Raw genomic sequence first — 24,416 nt, forward strand, 5'->3', positions numbered from 1 at the left:
ACAGCCCCTTACACCCCCTAACAGCCCCTAACAGCCCCTTACACCCCCTAACAGCCCCTTAAACCCCCTTACACCCCCTAACAGCCCCTTACACCCCCTAACACCCCCTTACACCCCCTAACAGCCCCTAACAGCCCCTTACACCCCCTAACAGCCCCTTAAACCCCCTTACACCCCCTAACAGCCCCTTACACCCCCTAACAGCCCCTTACATCTGCTTGGCACGCGCAGAACAAGCTCCAGCACCATTTCCACAGAAAGCCAGTGCAGAGAGAGGGTCTCTCTCATAAAGTTGTGGGTTTGGTGTTCAGAACAACCCGCCGACAAAGGTGCCCAGGGCAATGAGAGGCTCCTCGGACGAGCGGCGGGCCGGTCACGCGGGGCGAGGTCGGCCTCGTGGATGGAGCCCGCATGTGTGCTTAATGTGGATTGTTGCTCGGATCACACAGGCATGTGTGTGATGAATATTTCAGCGTCAGGGTCCGTCCTGTGAGCGTCTCCCTCATTAAATAAACACAGGCCGCCCGCTGCCTGCTCTATCAATAATATATAGCAGAACAAAAAACACACTGGCTCGCCATTCTGCAGTCTGCTTGGGGGGGGGCTCTGCCACGCCAGAGGGGTCGCCAGGTTTGTTGAGGGGGGGGCGTGAGGCTGTGGTGCAGCAAGCATGCAGCTAATCGTGTGTCTGGTTTCACCATGTCATGGAAGCGTTGGTACCACCGGCAACCCGGGTGTTTAGGGGGCTCAGAGTGTTTCCTATCTCTTCATCCGACTCCCCCACCTTGGCAGTGGACGACACTGCCAACCAGTAACTAAGCCCTGAACCCATCCACAAACGGGCATCCTATGGCACGCAAGCAAACGTAGCCGATAAGCCGTATCAAAGGGTTATGTCCGGCAATCGGAACCGTAGCAACAGCAGCAGCCCATAAAGCAGAGCCGGAGATAACCCGGCGAGATTTACGGCAGGTTTACGGTGTCTATCATGCGTCTGTCACGCGGCACACTTCCTTCCTGGACTCGGCACAAGGCGAGGTGAGCGTCCACAGAACAGTAAACAGCTGAGGTGTCGAGGCTGGCGGCTTTTAACCTTTGTGCCGGATGCTGTGCTGATGAGATGGTGACAGACTTTCGACTTCCTGCGCCGTGGCCCCACGCCCGACCAGGGGCCCGGCTGGCACTGGTGGGGCCCGCTGAGCCTGGCAACACAGGATCGCCCCTGATCGAAGGGGGCGAGAAGAACCCCACCCCCTCGTTCCTGGCATTTACACGAAAGATTTTAAAAAAAAAACAAAAAAACGCTGTGATGGAGGGAAGAAAGACCCGGCAAATTAGCGCCGCGATGTGGCAAGTAATTAGTGCGAGACGCTTCGCACAGGAAGCTAACTGCTAATTAAAAGACCCTCCTTAATTGACTTGCATTTGCATTGCATTAAAGCTCCGAAGCAATTACAGTATAAATAGTCCCAGAGTGGCTTCCCCGACCTGCCCCGTCTCCAAGGCGCCGGTTCTGTCTCGCCGGCCCGTCAGAGTGACCCCAAGGAGTCCCTGTGTCCGACTCCCTGCCACCCGCCGTCCCCAAAGAGCCCAAACCACGTTCCTCGCGGTCAGATTGCCCGCGCCATCCCAGTCCTTAAATCCAGCGGGTCCTGACAACGGCCGCAGGAGATGATCGGAAGCCCTGACTCCCCTCCCCCGCCCGGCTCCGGAAGCAGTGTGCGCGGCATGTCCCAGACGGCCAAAGAGGGAAAAAAAAAAGAACCCTCTTTAGCTGTCCCACCAGGCCGCTCCAGAGAGGAGACGCCGCTGTCTGCAGAACTTCCTCGCCGTCGATTTCAGATCAATCCTCCTGACACGAGAAACGGGCCTCGCTCTGCATTGGACGGCCCACGGTACTGACCTGGGAAAGGGGCCTGGCTTTGGTGGAACATCTAATTGGCGGTTTCCTCGTCCCCTGGGCGCGTCCAGCATTTTATCCCTGCACCCCCCCCCCCCCCCCCCCCCCATCTAGGCTCAGGGTGACACCGGGACATCACGAGGACAAAAAAAAACACCCAAACAAAAACCAGGCGTGCTCAGTCACCTCCAGAGATCGACTGTAACGTCTCCGTCAACCTCCCTGCATCCAGCCTCCTCAGCACCCCTTGCCGTTTCTGAGGATTCCTGTTTTTTTGTTGCTGTATCTGTATTTATAAAACACCCCGCATTTCGCAGAGAATCTATAAAGAAGGAGGGATTCTGTTTCAGCTATTGAAATGCAGCCCTGACAGCTTCTCGTCTGCCTTTGGTGTGGATGGAAGCAACCGCCCCCCCCCCCCCCCCCCCACCCCGTTGGGAAGGCTTAAGGCCGACGTGCCTCGCATATGAAACAGGACGTGCCCCCATATTCCCCCGAGGGAACGCACTTCCCTTTCCCTCGAACAAGCAGCCCATTCAGCTGCAGGATAGGCTATCCCACAATGCAACGGGGCCGCCATTCCGGGCTCAGGCAGGGGAAAGTTTGTGTTCTGCGGTTCCCCTGGAAGAATGCCACATTTTCGAGCGGGCGCGTCCGAAATAAAAAAAAACACAGGGAAGGACTAGACGTGTGCGGGGGGGGGGGGGGTTTAAAGTGAACCTCGCCTTTTAATGGCCTTAAAAGGGACCACCTTCTGCGGTTCAAAAACAGCCGCGAGGAGGAATTAGCAAGGAAGAAGACAAATGCCCAACCCCCCCCCCCCCACAAAAAAAAAACATGACATCACAGGCCCCTGACCAAAATCAAACCCCGGCGCCTGTTTGCTGGGCAGTGCTGCTTGTTTCCTGGATATCTCCTGAACGGGGCGGCGTGCCTCAGTTTTGCCTACGGCGGCTTCCTCTGTCTGTGTGCCACCGCAGTGGAAATAGAGCGTGGAGAAAAACAGAGTGATTCTCAAACTCCGAGAGAGCAGGCGGGCAGGCGGGTGAGAGAGCGAGAGATCGAGAGAGAGAGAGAGAGAGAGAGAGCTCACAGAAGCTTATTTTAATGTTTAACAGGTGTGAGGACATATTTCATTCATGCCCATTCATGACTGCTTTCCCTCCGCTCTTGCGTAATCAGTTGTCTCTTCAGATAGGGAGCAGCAGTCCAGGATTCCCCCCCCCCAAGCCCCACCCCCACCCCTGTTCGCCTAACGTTCATTCGACTGTCAGCTTTCCCCATTCCCATGTTAAATATGACCTGTTTTGGGTTAGCAGCCGGCTAAGCGGAGATAGCGCGGGCCCCGGGCGACCACCTGACCGCGGCCGCTCGTAAGGGAGTGTCGCTGTGCCGGCTGCTCGGGCTCAACTGCTGCACTCTCCCGACGTCTGACGTCAGCTGTGTTAAGCTCTTTTTAAATTTTTCTAAATCATAAATGATTAACAGTATAAATAGTACATGGCCTGACTCTGCTGTACCATAGAGGATCCTGTTCTGGGCCATCATTCAGGCTCTTTCTTTCTATTTTTTTCATTTGTACTGTACATCTAAGCCCCCGCTCCCCCCCCCCGAAAGGCCTTTTTCTGCTGCTGTCATATAAGGAGAATAACGAGACAGCCAGACTCCGGAGATAATTGCGTGGTAAACCTGGTGAACCCTATCTGAAGTATCCGTTTAATCTCCTCGCATGCATCATAAAGTGTCCGTCGATGCCGTCCTCCCCCCGGCGCTGACGCGTGCCAGGACACACACCGAGGGCCCAGCCCCGACCTTGTGGGCCACTCCGGCAGGTGCCGGCGCCCCACCCGTCAACTCCGAGCCCCTCCGTCCACCGTGCTGCTCGGTAAACATCTGAAACAGAGGAATACCAGAAGCCGCAGATCTGGACCCGGCCGGATCTCTCCAAAAGGGAAAAAGACAGGCAGATGTGACATGCTCTGAGGGTGCTTGAATATGCGGCTTTCCACTTTAAACAGCCCCCCCCACCCCACCAACCCGCTCACACACACAAGCTAATTAGCAGCAGCCCCCAGTGGGACCTGTATGTCACCCACTTCATATATAGGGCAACGATTCGGGGGCATTTGCTCACTCTGGCATAGAACGCAGCCTCGATGGTACGGGGGGGGGGGGGGGTGTTAAGTCTCAGGGCTGTTGAGGTTCCGGGGACCCACAGCACCTCTCTGGGCAGCTCCCATCTGGCCCCCAGCACCCGGACAGAATGTTCCAGATGTTCCAGACAGCGAGATGTGGCTCCCGAGTACCTGGGGTCGTGCCACAATGTCGCGGGGACCAGGAAGCGTCTGCGACTTTCCTGCTTCATGACCAAGACGGGGGAGAAATCCGAGCATCCCAGGGACCTGCCCACCACCCCACACACACACAGACACACACACGCACGCACGCAGTCCCTGTGAGGCCGACACCGGCTGGGGTGCGAGACGTGCATTCTCACAAATAAAACAAGGATCCGGAGACAGATGTAAACTTTCGTCTATCTGTTCTAGGTGGAGTCTGTGTGGCTCCATACCAATGACCCAATTAGCTGTCTCCTATAAGGCTGCTGGCCAGGCGCCAGCCAGGCTATGTGGCCAAGGGTGACCTCTTTGTGAGTCCTATTCCAAAAAAATAAAACGAGTTTAGCGGAACACAAACCAAAACCCGCCACTCTTCTCAAAAAAAGGATGACAGCTACTCAGAATCTCTGCTGGCGTCACACCTTTGACCGTAGACATGTTGAGGACAGTCAGTCACCATCCCGAAACTAACCATGTTGTCTTTTTTCCCCCGAGGGCCGCGTTTTAACCAATAGACACAAAGGAAACTCCAGAGGTGTCCAATAAACAAACGAGGCCCGAAGCGCAGCCTCGTGGTCCGACACTCGATTCGATGGGGGACGGCCTCAGAACCCTTTTCATCCAAATGGTAATGGCCTGATGTAAAGACAAGGACCCATTCAGGGCCAACGGGCCGCACAAGTGGAAAAGGGGCACTTTTAAGTGCGGCCTCGTACCGCTCTGCACACCAGAGGCATGATCCGGCCCAGCTGGGTCACGAGGCGACGCTCCACGCTCAAAAACATGAGTTTAGATTTCTGACAAGAGCGTCCTGCTGGATTCACACACGCACCACCAGCTCCCTTTCCTTAGGTAGATCATCGGGGGGGGGGGGGGGGGATGGGAAGGCGGTGTGTGTGTGGTGGTGGTGGTGGGGGGGGGGGTGTCACTGAATGCGGCCCATTGTTGGGGCATATTATGTTTCCAGCACAATACTGCTATCCCGTCTTTATCAACTCCATTCAAGGGTAACAGTCGATGCAAATGAACGTGCCGGCCTTTCATTAAAGGGGGCAGGGGTCTTTTACCCAGTTTACTGCGCGGAGGAGGAGAGGCACTTTTGCCTGCACCATTCGCATGAAGCCTTAATCCCCCTCTAACCCATAGGGCACAATCAGGCTTCTGTCTGCAAGCTGGTAGCCCCACTCTCAAAGTAAAAGTCACAGTTATATAGCACTACAGATCCCCCAGAATGTAAGTACAGCAAGCACCCATGATTCCTGCAAATTCCCGATCAAAGAACGTGTATCACCCACCGCCAGTGCACGAAAGTCAACAGAATCCAGGCCAAAATCAGAGCAGGGCCTAGACGATGTCACCGCAAATAATTCTGTAAAGTTTTATGCTGCTCTTCAATATTGCCATCATTCTTGTAAATCCATACAACTGTCTTTTGTCTGCTTCGTTGGCAAAAGCTTAATCACTCCAGAAAACATCTGAACATTTCCAATTAAACTGTCTAATACCTCATAAACACACACTGAAAAAACGAGCAAGCATGGAATGAAAAACAACAAAAATAATTTCTAACACAAACACATCACCAACCAAACTATTTCCTGCTCTCTATTTATTTAATACAAAGGTCGGTATGATGAAAGCCCGCATTTGTGTTAACTGTTGATATATGGAGAGGGTTTGAATCGTTAAGTGAAATTACATAAAGCGAGCAGTATATCCGCCAAGCTGAGTGCAGCTAACGGGGCAATAATGGCCTCTCAGCGCAGACACAACATCTGCCATCTCTCCCCCGCTGAAAAGCCCGGTCGTTGGCCACCCTCTGTGAGTTCAAACTTGCTAAGTAGCACGCCATTAGGCAGGGATGGATACATCATTAAAAACACATCCACCTTCAAGTACGTGAGATAACAGTGCGGCCAGATCTATGCATCCCTGCAGCACACCGGGAGACCTGCGAGGTGCAGGGGGGCGTACGGGACGTCGGGCTGGGACGGGACGGGCGAGCGGGCAGCAGAGAGACACATTGATGTTGGGGAAGTGTTTATATACTCTAGTCGTAACACTTTGCTTATTTATTTATTTTGACCGCGAGTTGTTTTTCTTCCGATCCTTCTAAAAAAACTTCCGGCAAATGAAAATAATCTCATTGTTAAAAGAGAAAATATTTACGGCAAGTATTATGCGGCGCGTGCAGATTTACAGTAACCTCGTGCCTTTAAAAGCCTGTAGAGGCGCAATGGACGAGTAAGAGTTTCATGGCGATGCAGGCGTCCTGTTATTCTTCGTGACTAATTAGTAACAGTAGTATGTGAAATTACGTGAAATCAGGGTAATTTTAACCTCAGTTGATCCCCCCCACCCCCAACCGGTTTTGAATGATCCCTTTAGCAGCAGTGCAAAAATCGATGCAGTAGTGCATATTATTATTGTTATTATTATTATTAAGAATAATAAAGTATGCAAGTTACACGCATACTACTTTGCGAAACACCCAGAAGCCAAGGAGCACTCGTACCGCAGTGGTATGAGACGGATGAGGATATGCAATATGACATCTGACTAAGAGGACAGCCACCCACAGTCACTTGAAATTGGGAGTGCACACAATTCGCACAATCAGGAAAAATACAACATATCACCAAACCCATAACGTATCATTAATAATACGTTGACATGCCGACTCTGATCTTCCGAAAACCAAAAATGCATTTAATAAATAAATAAATAAAAAGAAATAGAAAAATATACATTTGAGACTCACCTTGGACGCTTTCCTCTTATACTTGTTGGCGAAGTCGAATTTTTCTTTGATTTCGTCTAAAAGCTGCTCCAGACGCCTCTTCTCCTCCTTCCCCGTGTAATCCTGGCTGAGGAGAACGTACGCCCTCCAGTTGGCGGAGTCAAAACCCCAGTGGCAAGTCCTGTTCTCCAGCGATTTGTGACTGTGCACCACGAACTTATGGGTCGGGTACATAAGCCTGCAGTCCATGCACTGGATGCAGGCGGCGTTGGGGCTGGTGTACAACTCCGGCACGAAGAGTCCCTTACACTTCCCGAAGCACTCGTGGTACACCTTGAAGCTCTTCTCCGTCAGCTCCAGCTCCAGGGAGCCGGCGAACTCCTTTTTGCAGTGCGGGGGGTATGTGCCCCCGTAAATCAGGGCATTGCAGAGGCGCTCCGCATCCGTTTTGGTGATGAGGCCGCACGACGGCGCCGAGAACGGCAGGATCCCCATGACTTTGAGGATCTCCAGCTGGTCCGCGGTACACCTGGAGCAGTAGATGTGGAGGTCGTCGCACACCGAGTTGATCTGCTGGAGTGAGAAATCCCGCAGCACCGTGTTGAGGATCTGAGGCAGACAGAGGCGCTTCTCGCCCCCGACTACGAAGCAGGAGATGGTCTCACTCTCCAGCACCGTCTCGCACCTTTCGGTCGAGCGGTCCGATGGGATGAACAGGGGTCCCGGCATTACTGGGGGCGGCTGCATGGGAAGATGAAGCACTGGCTCCGGGTCTTTAGCATCCTTCTTGAACAGCAGATCATGTTGCCATCTCGCAGAGAAAGCCGCCGGACCTCCCAGGGAACTCATAGAACTCAGATGAAACTGTTTCAGAGTTTGTTGCAGTCCTGGATGTGGCTGGAAGCTTTGTCGAGGCTCCATGTTTTGCGTACTACTGCAAAAGAGAAAGTTCCGTTTGAGGCGAGGAAACTGATGCAATCGATATTCCTGATAGGTCCCGATTCCTTGTAAATCCAGGGTCTCCCAGAGTTAGCAAAACGGGGAAGGCGCTTCATCAAACATCCAGCAAAAAAAAAGTCCCGAGCCGCGCGTTTCCAATTCCCCCGACTAGGCGTATAGTAACACCGGCGCGTCTTCCCCTGCAGTAATAGATTCCCTACTGTCCATATCTACCAACTCGTCTTTCTGATCCCAACAGCGAAGGAAATACACGTCCAAGTTCCACGAAAAGTACGGAAATGCGTGACGGAGCTTCGCCTTTTGGGTGGTATCGGCGACCATAGACACTCCACACACTTTTCGTCCCTCTTCTCACTGTCTTTTTCCTGCAGTGGTAGACGTTGCATCCACACTGTCTGCCTTTGCAGTAAGCTATGTCTGCGTCGCGATCGCCAGCCAGCGAGCAAGCCTGCGCTCTCTCGCCCTCTCTCTCTGTCTCTCTCTCTCTTTCTCTCCCTCCCTCTCTCCCTCCCTCCCTCACAGCCCCCCTTTCTCAGTGTTTGTGTGTGTCTGGCTCAGTCATTGAATCCCAGCCAAGAATGTGACTGACTCCCCGGGCTGGCTCTTCCAGGAACGGGCTGTCACTCCCCCTTCTCCTCCGCTTAGTCTCTGCTGCTGCCGCCGCTGCAAAGGCAGAGAAAAAGTAAGTCCGGGCCACAGTGAATCATTTGGTTCACAGTCGCGGACGGTCTGCTGCAGCCGAAACAGGAAGGGTGGAGTTTGCAACAGACAGTCTAATTTTGACTTTCAGGAGTAATGCAAATTCTGCGACTGACTGCGGTTTATTTATTAAGGTTTGTTTCGTCAGTCTGCTACTGTGCAACGCCAAAAAGAGAAAAAAACGTGGAAAATAAGTTATATTCTGGCAATATTCATGAGTTACGGCACAGATATATCAAATAACATAATTTATTTTTAATACGTATTAAGTAAGAAACAAACAAGATATGGAATTTTAAAGTGCTCACGTTTTTTTTTTTTTTGAAAAAAAAAAAGCTTGTTTCCAGTTCTGCTTAAAAACTCAATTCATACATGCAGTTTCATTTTTACTGGAAGATTTAGCCTAGCACATCCAGCAGTTATGTCCTGTTATGACGGGCGAGGGAAATGTACGTTCAATACCAGGGTTCAATAAATATCCAGGAAGTCGAAAAGCTTCATTTTACCCACAAACAACACATGGGGCATATTTTACAATGTAGTCTGCGTATAATACTGAGATCCTCTGTGTGCAAAAGTGCGGCGTGTTGATATAAGTGTAAATGAAAACGCATTAATATACTCAGAAAAATCTTGTCACATTAATAATAGGTATGCGCTCCTTTTGTTTAGTCGTTTCTCTGTAGCCACCTCTTGATGGTATGTGCCTCTTAGGAGGTTACACAGACTAAGCAATGGTGACAGAATAGACAGAGCTATTTTGGCACGACTACAAAACGCAATCGCAAAAGGACCTGGGGTCTTCCTCCTGGTTACGGCCCAGGGAATTCAGGTCGTGGTTCATGTTATTATCAGCAGAAAAATGCAGATGCATAGCCTGCAATCGCATCGCGATTAACTGCTGTATACGATACAAAACAATCCGCGAGTGCGATATAACAAACGAACCTCATTGTGGTTTTTTTTTCTCGAATTTTTCATTTGTAAGACCAACCACAGAAGCGAGGCACAGAGACTCAACTTCAGAAGAAGGGAAAGATAATGGTGGGTGTTTGTAGGCTACTTTGCTGCGATCGGTCCACCCACTCGCCTATTCCGCTCCACTCGGAGGAACGTGTTTGACTAACACCTGCTAAGTCATTAACCCTCACAGTTTGCTACGACTTGGGTGCTATATTTTCATGTCTATTATTATCAACCCTAAAGAATAAACACCATGTGAGTCAATGTCTACCTTCCGCGTTATTGTCAAATAGTTGGAAGGACATCAGCTTTTAAATTTCAGGAGGATGACTTGGCGAGTCCGTGTAATGCAATAACCCGTAGCAGGGCTTACATACATGGTCAAGTTAACTTTCTTAGCCGCCTTGGCGACCCCAGGACTTGTTTTCAAAAGTAAAGACTGGACATTTCGAGGACCTGGACAAGGATAATAATTAACGGGGAAACGGCGCATCCATGCATGTGTGATGTTCGTAACACTTGGGTTCAGAGATATGATCAGAGATATGTTGTTCTCCTGTTTCTCGTCGCAATGGAAATATTAAATTTGTCACGTTTACAGGCAGCCTGAAGTGGCAGCCAGCGAGTGTGTTCGCCGTTGCACTACCTCCCTCTAGCAGAATGGCAGCGTAACTGCATTCCCGTGGCAATTCAGATCTTTAGTACTTGAAAGGGGGTCGTGAACTACCTCAGTACGGGGAGGGATCTCACCGCTGTCATACGGAGAAAACTAAAAATTGTTCGGATATGTAATATTACACGTGCTTATGTTTGGAGACTTACAAATTATTACTTCCATAGACAAACCTATTAGGTACACATATACTCGTCTTCCGCGCTCTGTTTGCCTACCTGTCTGTCTCTATCTATCTATCTATCTATCTATCTACCTATCTATATATATATATATATATATATATATATACACACACACACACACATATACTGTATATATACACACACACGCACATGCATACATACATATACATACATCAACACACACACACACACAGCTTATCCTGTTTAGGGTCACATGGGCACCCTGGATCCTGGCCCAGACCAGACAGCATACAGCATAAGCCTTTTGCTTAAAGACTGTGAATGGTGGTTCAGTGGTTAACACAGTTTCCTCATGATCTTTCCGCGTCACATGGGTTTCCTCCCGCAGTCCAAAGACATGCCAGTGAACTGTTATCTATAAAATGTAGATAGTGCGTTACTGTGTGTGCCCCGCGACGGACTGGCACCCCATCCAGGAAGCACTCTCACCTTGTGCCTTATGCTGCCTGGGATAGACTCCAGCACCACCCCCCCACCCCATGACCAGGACAACTGTTTGGAGGATAGATATGCAAATAAAATAAAGGTGCATCAGGAAAACCGTTAAAATACATCTCAAAGGTCATAAAATTTAAACAGCCCTGTTACTGACCACAACCACAACTTTAAAATATTTAGACAGTTCTTGCACTTCCATTTCTGTCTTTTTTTTACCGATAGGTAGCCAGTTTTGTTTTATGTTTCTTCAAAATTGTCTTTTCTTTGTCTGTGTTGAGTGTAATGGCGGAGAGACATATTGGTAATAAGGAGACGGAAACAGTCATCTATAACCATTCACAATAAAATGAATGCAGAAATTTCATTAAGAGATGACTAATAAGCATCATTATATGTTAATTAAAGGCCAAAATGGGCCATAAACCTCTAAATTACACCAAATTTTACCCACATTCCCTGTTTGATGTGTCTTTTGAGAAATAAGTAACAATAACATTGGTATCAATGGATGTATATTATAATCCGCAGCAATTTCACCGAATCAGAATCGTGATCATTTCCTTCCATTATTATTCTGAGATTAGCAATCATCCCTTCATGTTATTCATGTAACTCAGGTCACACAGAGGTGTGATTATTTTTAACAGCGGCATTGAGTCTGATTTTTTGATTTTTACTTCTTCGTTGAAACTTTGACTTGTTCACTTTGCTACGACTTTCCTAATTTAAGACAAAATTCCCGGACCGTGACCAGCAGTAGACACTCCTAAAATGAACAACCGGTCAACCAAGGTAATTGCCGTTCTGGTGTTCTTTATAGATGTTTTAAAATGTGCATAGACTCTTCTGCATCCACTGTGTTCAGTCTCATAATACTTCTTTCAGAGACACAGAGATCATTCTATCATTCACTGCTCTACTAGGAAGCTTGTCCTGGTGAATGTTTAAAGTCCAATAGTAACTTAATAATAATACAATTTATTTATATAGCACTTTTACAAGAACTCAAAGACGCCTTACAGAGAATGCACACAGAAAACAGATTACACATTATGCATATGGAAGGTTAAATGCCTTAGCAAAAAGAAAGGTTTTTAGCTTGGTTTTAAAATCTGAAACAGAGGTCGATAAACGGATGGCAGTAGGTAGTGAGTTCCAAAGGCGGGGAGCTAAACGGGATAATGCACGGTCACCATAGCTATGTAATTTGGAAGGAGGGATGAAGAGTGAGCCACTAGAGGAAGTTCTAAGACTGCGGGGAGGCTGGTAGGGTAGATTCAAATCAGTAAGATATGGTGGACCTTGATTATTAAGAACTTATAAATAAAAGCATATGGATGTTGTTCATTTAATGATTTTGTTAAGTTTCTGATCTTTAATGATCAAGGTAGACATAAGGCATTTGGCCTCAGCATCCCGTGGCCACCGTAAGTCCAGCCCCACTTTGCGTCGGTCTAGCAGCGGGGTCAACACTTATCCCAGTGACGCGTCCAGGTGCGATCCCAGCAGATACGCGTGACATTCACACCTGCATTCCTCTCGCGGCTCGCAGATACAGTGATCTCTAAATCTGCATGCACTGGCGCGACTTTTCGATTTAAAATAGCCTATTAATCACGCAGTCGGGCTTTGATCCATCCGATCTTGGAAAGGCGGCGAGCAAGAGGAAAACTTAAAATGGGGACATGAAGAACAGACGAAAGGATATGCTTGTGTGTGGCTCATCTGATTAGAACACGCTACCTGTAATTGCAAAGTTGCTGGTTCAAATCCTAAGGTCACTAAAGCAATTTCACCATTAAGCTCTAGGCCAAGATTCATAACCCTTCAATCAAAAGGAAGAAGAGACAGTGAAGGAAGAGCACAGACAAAGAAAAAATACTATAGAATACTAAAGAGTACCATAGGCTGCAGAAGGTATTTGACTTTGAGAGCTGACATGTCACACAGTGTACGAAGCAGCAGCATTTTCCTTGCAGTATGCTGTAGTTCAGGGGAGCTGGGGGGGTCACATACTTTCAGGCACTGGCAGTGGCCAGCACAGATGAGAGAGCTAGCAGGCCCCACTGACATTTTAGCATTAAAAGTTACATAAATGAAAGGGCGCAGTGTTGAGAAATGGATTCTGCCTTCCAGTGACACTGCAGAGTAACGGCATTGGGCGTAATGAACTGTGGGGTCACCAAACTCGCGGAGATATTGTGTCCAGCTGCGTGGATCGCAGATAGGTCTGTCAGTCAGCCTCTCTTCTGGGTTCTGGGAGCTGCACTTGGTATCCTGGTGGGGGGTGGGGGGGCTGATGAGGCCTGGAAACAGATATGAGCAAGTGGAGCCTCCCGTAGGTCTTGGACTCTATCCTGATTTTTTTTTTCAACCCACCCCCCCCCACCCACCTCCCTAGCAATCCAGGACTTGGAAAGCTGGGCAGATGTCCCATCATTTTAAGGGAGAGGAACCGGCCATTTGGACGGGGCGGCCTCTCCTCGGCGCTGACAGGGAAGCTGAGGCGACTGGGTGCCGCTCTGGATCGGCCGTGTCCACTGCTCCATTCGGTGTTCCGTATCCATGGCAACGTCTCACAACATTGCATCACAAATCCTAATGACATAACCTTTCCTTCCTGGACTGAGACCTCCAGTCATCCTTCCCAGTGCCGACCCAGACGCCCGCGACTCCCTCATCCGCTACTGCACTCCCGTTGACACTGGCTGGTGTCAGCCATCTGGTGTTCTGGGACCGTCATCTTCCGCAGTGCCATTTCAAAATTTTACCTCACCTATATTTTAGTCTCTGGGTTCCTGAGTGTGTCATTTTCTCTAGCTCTGCGATTCACCCCCCCCCCCCCCCCCACCACTGCTTTCTTAATTTCCAGCTTGGTCTGTATTTTCCATTACACATCTGTACAGGGCTCGAAGCACAGCCTTAGCTCTGTCCAACAGTTTGCAGCTCCCCAGTGATTCTGCCATTGGCTTAAAATCTCCTATTTATCCGTCTAATTCGGAATGAAATGGCACAAAAAGAAAAAAATAAGTCAGAAGCTGCATTGTGTTCGGCGCAGGTTTTCATACGGGACGCTGGCGGCTGGTCTCCTTCGTGATCACGTTGCATATTCAGATGCCCGCTCGCCAGTGTCGTGCACCAGTGCTCCACTTCAAAAATAAAACGGCGTTGACATCCACCCCGGCGAAGCTCAGAAGGGTTTTAGCTCCTGAATAAAATTTGACATCACCGCCACACTGCTGGTCGATGGGCCGCCACGGCTGATTTTTAAGGGGGGCAGATCTGCGGTGGACGCTCCGAGGGGGAGATGGGGCTCTTATCAAGATCTGTGCTGGTCTTACTGCAGCCCAGTCCACTTTCAGATGGGGCAGCGAATTCTTATCCCCCTTGAAAATCACAGAAACCAATATAACAATCCAAAGTGTTTTCTGAATTAGAAGTAAGACGTCAACAAATGTACATTAACAGGCTTAGCTGATGATTTTATTGAAAGAAACATTTTAGTACATATTAGGGTGGTCACCATGGAGATATATGCATTCATAGTGATAGCCTATGCTAACGCTAAGAGTTGCAATGGATTATTATCCTCTTTTGTCAAATGTTTTATATATTCTGTGTCCTCCTCGATTTTTTCCATTTAAGTAAAATCTAAATGCTTTTTTTCCCCTTCATAGCAAACAGGAATCCAAACTTTCTTCGTACGTTCGTATGTGTAGTTTTTATTTCTTGCACTGGGAGAACAGGTGGTAATGCTACAAAAATAAGTAAATGGGCAAATATATGTGAACCCTCGAAAAAAGTCCAGGTGCCTTTAAAAATAATGTGAAAGCATCAATTTGTAACTATGTTCAATGAATTATGACTGATACAACCACACTCTGCTCCTTCAGAGAGGAGCATAAGGGTAGATTTGTTTTTCAATGCAAAAATGCCAACCTCTACATCACCATGGGAACAACTCGCCTTGGAAAAAAATAAAGGCAGCTATTTTTGAAGCTGCAATACTCAAAAATGTCCGTCTCCCCGCAAAGTAAACAAACACATGAACTAGCATGTAAAAAAATTATGCAAACAAGGAAGCTGAATGAGCATTGACATTAAAAGATTCGCCATAAATGTCGTCATTTTCAATTGCCTGTTAATAACCGGGTCACCTCTGTCACACTTTGCGACTGACACATCGCCTGGGTTTTAACAAGCAAGACATTCCAAGAAATAGAAAAAATTAGATTACTCATCGTAAAGTAAAACCGATTGGTCAGACCTGAACTTCAAGTTATAAATGAATAAAACTTATGTTGACTCCAGACTTACCTCAATTATACAGAGGTTAAGCATTTATGGAAGATGGATGTATGAAAATTAGACGTAGTCTTAAGAGATGGCAGTGTACGCACATAACCTGTGCGATCTCTCTGAACGCTAACACGTGGCTCCATCTCTCCCTGCTGTCGTAACTGGCGTTGCCCTGTAATTGTCCTTTAGCGAAACTTTACTGACCTGATACCTCATTAACTGTCACATGATTTCTTTTGGCAGGAAGGAAAAAACTTACAACATTATCCTCACCCTGCCTCAGTGGAGATGAATAATACCACAACTGTGGCAGATTTTGAGGTTCATTTTTTTTTACTGTTCGGTCAGGTCCCTCCCTCATGCCCTGCCCTGAGATTCAGGCTCACCGCGACCCTGTATCACAAAGCTGGATTTCTTGCTTAGCCGGATAAGTTGTCGGATTTAATGTACCCCAGTTTAAATGGACTTCATCTTCGTTCACTTAAACCAGACCAGGGTTGCTGCCTGTTCCGGTTTTCCCAGGATTATTCTCATTTTTCAGCAATATTCTTTCCCGGGACACAAATTGTTCAGTTTTTTTGTGAAAATGTATATCTAATTTAAAATTTCGTAGTTTCAAATAAAACCTCACTTTCTTTCCACTGCTATTCTTTTTTCGTCCTTCACTGAATGGATAAGGCACAACCAAAGAGACTTGGGGGATATTGCACAAAACAGAGTTTCCCATTTAGCTGGATAACTTAAGCCAAACGTGAAAATTGTCCAATTGGAGGAGAGCTAAGCGACCTCCCTACTGTACTCCTACTGTAGGAATCTGCAATTACATTTTGACTAGTAAGAATTCCAGGTCCACATATCCATAATTGAGTTTTTACTAGTAAAAAATTAAAACTACATTGCAGATATATGAAATTACACATATCCAAAATGTGGATTTCAGATCTCTACAATGTAATTTTAGAGATATGTAACAAAATTTTTACTAGTGAAAACTCAATTGTGGATATTTGGACCTGGAATTCTTACTAACCAAAATGTAATTAGAGATATCTGCAGTAGGAGTTCTTACTAGTAAGAATTGAATTACAGAGCTCTACAATGTGACATTTTACTAGTGAAAATTTAGTTTAGGATACGTAAGGCAAAAATACAATGGAAGTCAATATAGGGAATATATGACTAGTAAAAATTTAATTATAGTGCTCTATAATATGAATTCTTACTAGTAAAAAGATCATTCTTACAAGTAAGAATTGCATTTTAGATATCTTGAATTTATATTTTTACTAGTAAAAATTGTAAGAATCTTATTTTTACCAGTAAGAATGAAGTGACGAGTAAGCCTTACACCAATAAAAGACAATTTGGCTTGCCGTACATGTCTGTGTCAAGACAAATATAGGTAAGAGTGGCAATATAGATTCCTACCTCTATTAACATAGTATATTTGCAAGAAATGGTTATTTGCCTCCACCCCAAAAAAATCAGAGTGTACCGGTTTTTCACGAATCAAAGGTGGCAACCCTAACTACCTCAAATCCAAGAAGTTATCCAGCCAAGCAAGAAATCCAGCTTCCTGAAACAGGCGCCTGGTTGAATGGTAATGCTTGGATGAGTGGATGGATGAATGGATTTTTAAATTGTAATTTCCATTTCATCTGAATTGGTTATATGATGGGTCTGCAGCACTGGGTGTTTTCGTGTTCATGTTTATGTAGTTTTAATGTGCATTTAACGTGGCAGTTCATGTGCGCTGAGAGGGAGGGGTAGCTTACAGGAGGGGGGGTAGCTTACAGGAGGGGGGGGGGTAGCTTACAGGAGGGGGGGTAGCTTACAGGCCTCACATTTTGAGATTTGTGGGCTCTTTCCCATGTGGCTTGCAGCTGTAACTGTGCACAATACTATTGTATTCAAACATTCCCCAAACATGACCCTTTCTTTTACAATGCCAGAAAGAGAAAAACTTGAACTGTAACAATGACTATTTTCATTGGTTTAAATATTATTTTAATTCAGTTTTGCATGCTGTAAGTTTAAATGCTGCATGTTTTCTGTTTAAGTTTTTGTTCAATAAACCATTGTTTTTTTTCAATGATTTTTTTGTTTGAGTTTTCAGTCTTGATTTGCATACATGATTACTGAACTGACACATTCTTAGTTCACAATGACGAAAAAAAACATTGTAATAGGTACATTTTTTAAATGGGAAGATATATAACTAAGATATATAAGTTGATAGCCAAGGATTGAAGGGTAGTGGGTTTAAATAATTTCTATGTTCTTGCGAAATGAAGCTGTAGTTTAATTTCAGAACACATGTATTTCATGGTTATAGCTACTTCGAATCAAATTAAATGTACAACTGTAGAAAGTTCTGCATAATAGTGGTCATGGCCATGGCAGTGTATGTGGGTGGGCTTGCAGTTCTTTTGAGAAGGACAGTCAGGTGAACAAGGGTTTGAGGATCTTAACTATGTTAATGGTTTTCTTTTCTCCATTGAACCGTTCCCTCCCTGACACACTATCTCCTTTCCTTGTTGTCATGCTCCTCGAAACAGCTTCTTTATTTTTCCCTTACAGTTTGTTCTGCCTTGACCCCCGTTCATCAGCTCCGTCCCCATCAGTTCCCAGAAGGAACCCCCCCCCCACCCCCCGCCCCAAGTGAACATTCCCTGCCCATTCCCGCGTCATGTGGTTCCGTTCGCCGTGGCAACCGGAGTACGTCTCACGCCTTGCAGCTTAAAAAAAGAACAGTAAACACGAATGCAGTATGCACCTGGCAGTGAGACGCCCACCACACGACTGACAGGCCCCAGTGTAGTCGTGGCAACGAGACTACGCACAGGGGCAATCAATCGACGGAGCGCGCCTGAGCCCAGCCGACGTCTTGTTTGTTCTCGAAAGGTGCGTCTTTTGTTTTCTTTTCCCGTTTGCTGTTTTCCTCCCCAAAGACGGCTCCCTGTTTTCCAGGGTCTGATCATTCCTGAGATGCACAAGCCCCGGCTTGTCATAGACGCAGCGTGAAGGTTCTTTTTCACACAAAGCCATAAAACACATATGCAAAATATGTGGCTGCCAGGAGGATGTTAGCACTGCGAGGATTATGCAGCCTGTCGCAGGATCTGTTGCTCTGTGCGTGAGCACGCTGTGATTCTAGTATTGAGCTGAAATGGCCATAAAACAAGGGCTTGGCCACTTTGGTGGGGTTGTAATTGATTTTTTATTTTTTTTGTTACATTTAAATGGAACTTCAATGACAAACACAGCAGAGACTGGTGGTGACTGTGATGAATTACGATCAACTGTCTGGAAGGCAATGATTTACTCTGGAAACAAAATGAAGGTATTGTCATGAATCATCAGCTAAAAGCACGTACACTGTGAGAGGCACATGGTAGTTTGTACTGTTCTTCTAGGTGCTCTCAGTCCATTATGAGTCTATATCTCTGCTTCACTGGTGACTTTTCTGCTAGACAGTTCCAGGTCCTTGCCGACCCCACATACTATCCACATTTTCCTTTCCGGCTTTTATGTTTTTTTGCTCCCTGCCTGATGTATGGACATGTACTTTGCACAGTCAGTAACAAATATTTATGCTTTGATTCTTGGTCAGGTACTATACCAAGAACACTTTGTGACCACATCATTTTTCCCCCCCAAGCCAAATTGTTTTCTAAACATTTTAATATGCTATTAAATTCTAACGAAATTTTGCAAATCATTTTTGTTGACAGGAAAAGAATGCTAAGTCTAATATAGAATGTGGTTTCTTTCGCAGTCAGAAGACGTAGATCAGAGGGGCTGGTGTCTCTACAGCCGTGTCTCCCAACCTGGTCCTTGAGGACCCACAGACAGTCCATGTTTTTGCTCCCTCCCAGCTCCCTGTCACCCAGTCCATGTTTTTGCTCCCTCCCAGCTCCCTGTCACCCAGTCCATGTTTTTGCTCCTTCCCAGCTCCCTGTCACCCAGTCCATGTTTTTGCTCCCTCCCAGCTCCCTGTCATCCAGTCCATGTTTTTGCTCCCTCTCAGCTCCCTGTCACCCAGTCCATGTTTTTGCTCCCTCCCAGCTCCCTGTCACCCAGTCCATGTTTTTGCTCCTTCCCAGCTCCCTGTCACCCAGTCCATGTTTTTGCTCCTTCCCAGCTCCCTGTCACCCAGTCCATGTTTTTGCTCCCTCCCAGCTCCCTGTCATCCAGTCCATGTTTTTGCTCCCTCTCAGCTCCCTGTCACCCAGTCCATGTTTTTGCTCCCTCCCAGCTCCCTGTCACCCAGTCCATGTTTTTGCTCCTTCCCAGCTCCCTGTCACCCAGTCCATGTTTTTGCTCCCTCCCAGCTCCCTGTCACCCAGTCCATGTTTTTGCTCCTTCCAAGCTCCCTGTCACCCAGTCTATGTTTTTGCTCCCTCCCAGCTCCCTGTCACCCAGTCCATGTTTTTGCTCCCTCCCAGCTCCCTGCAGGTCCCTGAGGACTGGATTAGGGCTGCTCTGCCCTTCGTGTTTGAGTGTGTCTGCAATCATGTGCCCTGGGATAGCATAGCATTCCACTCTGTCTGTCCCATGCCAAGCCTCCAGGCTTACAGTGACCTGGCAGAGGATAAGCAGCTATGGAGAATGGATGGATGGATGGATGGAGTTTATCATAATGCATGTATATTATATAATGCCGGTGCAGTGGGTAACTGAGCTCCCTGCGTGTGGCGCTTGCATGTCCTACTGCTGCTGTGCAGCTTCGTTTTGGGGACTCTGGTCTCCGCCTGCAGCCCAAAGGCATGCAGTTAGGCGAATTGGCAATATGTGCATGTGTGTGTATGCATGTGTGTGTGTGCGTGCATGTATGCATGTGTGTGTATCTGTCCGTGTGTGTGTGCATGTGTGTGCGTGTGTGTGTATGCATGTGTGTGTGCATCTGTCCGTGTGTATGTGTGTGTGCGTGTGTGCACAAGCTCTGTGAATATACTGGAATATACTGGCACCCCCCCAGACCATCCCCTGCCTTGCTCTCCATGCTGTCCGGGACCGACTCCAAGCCCCCTGCATCCCTGTCCACCATAACTATTTGGAAGACGGATGGGTGAGTATATTTCTTATTAGATGTACCCTAACGACTAAGCTTTAAAAAAGATACAAATGTTGTCCTCCACTAAAAAAGCTTTATAAATCTCACGCTCAGTCTTTTGGGGCCACTTCTACTTTTAGGTTTTGTTCCCCGTCGGTGATGTTCGTCAGGAGCTGCCTCCGCTGACTAACTCCGCTGTTCCCTCCCGTGGCTTTGCTGATTTACCGTTGCTGTTCTACAGAAACGGGGTAAACAGCCTTCAGCTCGTTGAACTCGTTCTCCTCATCATCTAGGACAGCGGTCCAGCCCTCACACTTGGCCGTTCATCGTCCGCCGGCCACTCTCCCATCTCTTCCATCTTCATAGCTGCCTGTTGATGACTTTTCCTTCAGCCGCTAAAATGACTCACGCTCTCTGCTGTCGTTCTAACAGGCCTCTTTCTCCCACAAGCTTTTCCAAATCTACACTGACTCATGCCTCTTTCTTCCTACTTTTACTGCATTTGGTTCCCCCTGCGATTCTGAGGTTTGCACTTCACTCTAGGGCCATAAAACACAGCCTCACCATCAGCCCCGAGTATCCTGCACCCTCTGCTGTTCTCAGCCCCGTTTTCATACCAATTACGTCCTTTCTGCTGAACGCTTCCCTCCATTCAGGCTGCTAACCTTCAGATTTCAGAATAGCTTTTGTTAAACGGCCGCTCTTTTTGACCCCACAGATCGCTGAATTAACAGCTTGTGTGTTTATAGATCTTCTTGGCCTCCCTGTAACCTTTTCTGCAAGCCGTGCATCACGGTCTTGCACACGTTGCAAATGCATTACTATTGTTATTAGTTTGTTTGGCCTACCTTTATTTAAACTCATGAAAGGTGACAGTAGCTTGCAGAATGCCACACATTTGTTATGCTAAACTCTTAGCGACTTAGTGAGCCTGGAAAATGTTTGTTTCATTTCTCTGGCCCGATGCGAATCGCTCCTTTTTTTCCCCAGACTCTATACTCTCATACTGAAATTTGTTTTCCTCTTTCGATTCCCACATGGCTTTTTTTTTTTTCTTGTGCTCTGCATAACTCCTTGTCCAGATTGCGCCTCTGCTGGTTTCCTCAGCTTTCCTCGACTCCTTATTCCTTCTTCAGCTTGTCAGCTCTCCTTTGATTGGCTCGTGCATCTCTGCCATCTTCCTGTTTATTTACTGGAAATGCTACTTTAGCGCTTGGCGGAAAGTGCAGCGTTCCGCTCCGCTTTTATCACTACTCTTTTAACTTTTTTTCTCCAGTGAATCACTCACCTAAACTTTTTCACTCCTTGCTTTATACCTGCTTCCTGCATCCTACGGTGCAATACGTAACCTAGCCGGTAGTGAACCGTCTGCATCCGTCACTCCCCCCACGACATTGAATTTTTATTTTTTTTTACTAACTTTTAATTCCCCCTTTTTTGTCACCTTTATTTTTTTCTTTCCTTGCTGTCAGCCATTAGTAGCTGGATTTTACCCAGAAATGAGTAAATATGCTCCACCATTACCGCAATAAATACTTCGCCTTTGAAGTTGCTATTTAATCGTGGTAATTTATACCCATCTTTCACTTAGTGGAATACTGGGGCATCCTGAGCGAAGTTGTGCTGTCCGACAGGCTAACTGGCCACCTCTGCTGTTAACGAACCTGCCTGTTAGCCCCCTTCTCCCCTTTTCGTTTTATTGTGTCATAATGGGGCCTAAAGTTGTTTGTAATAGCAGTGCCTGGTGTCGTAGTTCAGTTAGAAAGAGAAAGAAAAACAGCCCATCTGAGCGTGGATTGGATCACTTTTCACTTTACTCATTTCACTGAATGTAAAAAAAAAATGAATGTAATGAATAAACAAAAACGAATCCATCTCCGTCACACTTTATTTAAAAAAAAAAAAAGATTTTTCTGAGTAAACTACTAATAACCCTATAACCATCAGGGTTCAATAACTGGAGCCAATCGTGTCTTTTGACAGTAAGAGGTGGTGCACACTAGGAAACGTCTGTCCTGTACAAGAATCACAAGCTGAGACTCACAGGGAGTCACTAAAGAAGCTTTCACACCAGAGTTCCGGAACCTGGTTCCTGGTTCCTGGTTACAAGTTCCCGGACCACGCGAAGGGCCTGTTGTTTTAGTGTAGGTGGGATCCGGAGAAGTCCGAGTGCCTGGGGAATCTGTCATGGTGCGGAGAAAACTCGGAACAAACAAACAATAGGACGGTACAGCGGTTCAGTGCTTAGCACCGTTACCTCACACGTTCAGAGGGGGGCTCCAGGACCCGGGGCCCCTATCCAGGATAGGCTGCGGGAAGATGGATGGATGTATCAATGCCCTTCAATGCATTAGCACCTTATCCAGAGTGAATCTGAGCCGTGTGCCCTATGCGGCCTGGGACAGGCTCCAGGGCCTCCACAACTCCGGCCATGAAAAGTGGTTTGGAAGAAGGATGAATAGTAGTCATAATAAATTTTGGCCTTAATAATGTAGCATCTGATTCCACTGTCATCTCTGGGAAAAAAACCTATACATTCAGTGTAACTTATTCAGATTTTAATTCCCAGAACACCAGAGAATGGTTCTAAGCTACTGGTAGAATAAATAAAAAAATTAAGGTATTATTTAAAAAAATAATAATGTATTATTATATGAATGTAACCGAAAGAAAAGAAAAATCGACACATAAACAAGATCTGAAAGATTAAGTAATTCCTCATCATTTCGTGATATTATCGGGATGATAGCAGAGCCAGAAATGGCCGCCGTCTGTCAGGTATAACATTTCTAGTTTCATGTATCTTTGATGGGCTGGAAATGATATATGTTTTTCCATAAGGGTAAGTGAAGAGGAGTCTGGACTGGGGTCATCACGCTACCCCCCCACCCTCCCCATCTGTAACAGAGTACCTTTATCCTTGGTAACCCAAGCCTCAATTCAACCCGCACAAGAGGGCAATAAAAATAATGTGATGGACAATGGAATAAGCCTTTTCTCACATTCCAAAACACACTACTTGGAAAGAATAATACTCACTGACAACAACAACAAGAGTTATATATATACATATATTAAAAAAAAACCCACAACCGTCAGAAGGATCAGCAGGAGATAGGTGGACGTACGCCTATGTTGTAATAACCCATTAATGTTGTTATAGTGAACATGTAAAAGTTACTTCTATTACTATAGAAACCATTCATTTCAAATAATTAAATCTTTCAGCAGATTTTACAGTATAAAAGCATAAATTACACCGTGACATTTTGATAGTTATACCTAATTGCAGTGTGTATATGAAAGCAGACATGGCAAAGCCTGAGACTGCAGTGCGATTCTTGCATTAATGAGGGAAATACCCTAATACCACAATCCGGGAACTGCATGCTTTCCATACTATTATCGTTTGCCTGCTGCTGAACCGCTGATTACCTTAAACAAGCATATACAGAGTAGTAAATTAACTGCTTATTTCCACACTTTGCTGGGTGATACTGGACGAGTTTCAGTCGGTCCAGCATTTCTGCTGTCAACCTCTGGCTTTGGGAGAAGCCAGCCGTCATAATTAGGGTATTTATCGAAGCACCAGAATCTTACATTTAGGTTTATGCATGGATGCACATAAACTTGAATCCAAATATTTGTATTTTCTTCATTTTATTTAGCAGACACTTAATATCCAAAGCGACACGCAGGGTCAGAATCTCTGGAGCAACTGGGGGCTGAGAGCATAGCCCAGTAGCTCGGCGGAGAAAGCAGGCCGCCGTTTTTGGGATTTGAACTGGTCACGCACAGCATCCTGACCCCCTGAGCCATACGCCTCCCCCAGACGGCCCTCAGGCTTCATCTAAAGTCTGATTCTCAAAAAATGGTCAAAATCAAGGCTTGAATGAAATGTTCATAGATCAACTCAGTCAAGTCAGTAGAAGGAAACGGGTGTCTTTATGCAGAGCAGACATAGGCAGTGACACTGCCAGTGCATACTTACCCTCCCTCCACTGGGAAACACCCTCCCTTCTCCTTCTTCTCTTGGCTGCTCCCCTTAGGAGTCGCCACAGTGGACCATCTGTTTCCATTTCTTCCTGTCCTCTGCATCTTCCTCTTTCAGACCAACCACCTGCATGTCCTCTCTCACCACAT

General features: G+C 46.7%; 1 protein-coding gene and 1 long non-coding RNA gene across 2 annotated transcripts in view; one reads left to right on the top strand and one right to left on the bottom strand.

The window, feature by feature from the left end:
• The window catches only part of skia (v-ski avian sarcoma viral oncogene homolog a), a 50,302-nt gene extending 41,871 nt beyond the window's left edge, over window positions 1-8,431 (bottom strand). The window contains exon 1 of the mRNA XM_023841479.2: window positions 7,001-8,431. Within this exon, the coding sequence (XP_023697247.1) occupies window positions 7,001-7,900 (900 nt within the window). The 5' untranslated portion in view covers window positions 7,901-8,431. The remainder of the gene's footprint in view (window positions 1-7,000) is intronic.
• A 9,495-nt stretch (window positions 8,432-17,926) lies between these two features.
• LOC111859066 (uncharacterized) lies at window positions 17,927-22,147 on the top strand. The gene is made up of 4 exons (XR_002841733.2): window positions 17,927-18,121; window positions 18,484-18,560; window positions 18,996-20,288; window positions 20,414-22,147. It is a non-coding gene; the product is annotated as an uncharacterized lncRNA (long non-coding RNA).
• The last annotated feature ends 2,269 nt before the right edge of the window (window positions 22,148-24,416 follow it).

Source organism: Paramormyrops kingsleyae, chromosome 6 (genome assembly GCF_048594095.1).
Source record: "Paramormyrops kingsleyae isolate MSU_618 chromosome 6, PKINGS_0.4, whole genome shotgun sequence".
Lineage (NCBI taxonomy): Eukaryota > Metazoa > Chordata > Actinopteri > Osteoglossiformes > Mormyridae > Paramormyrops > Paramormyrops kingsleyae.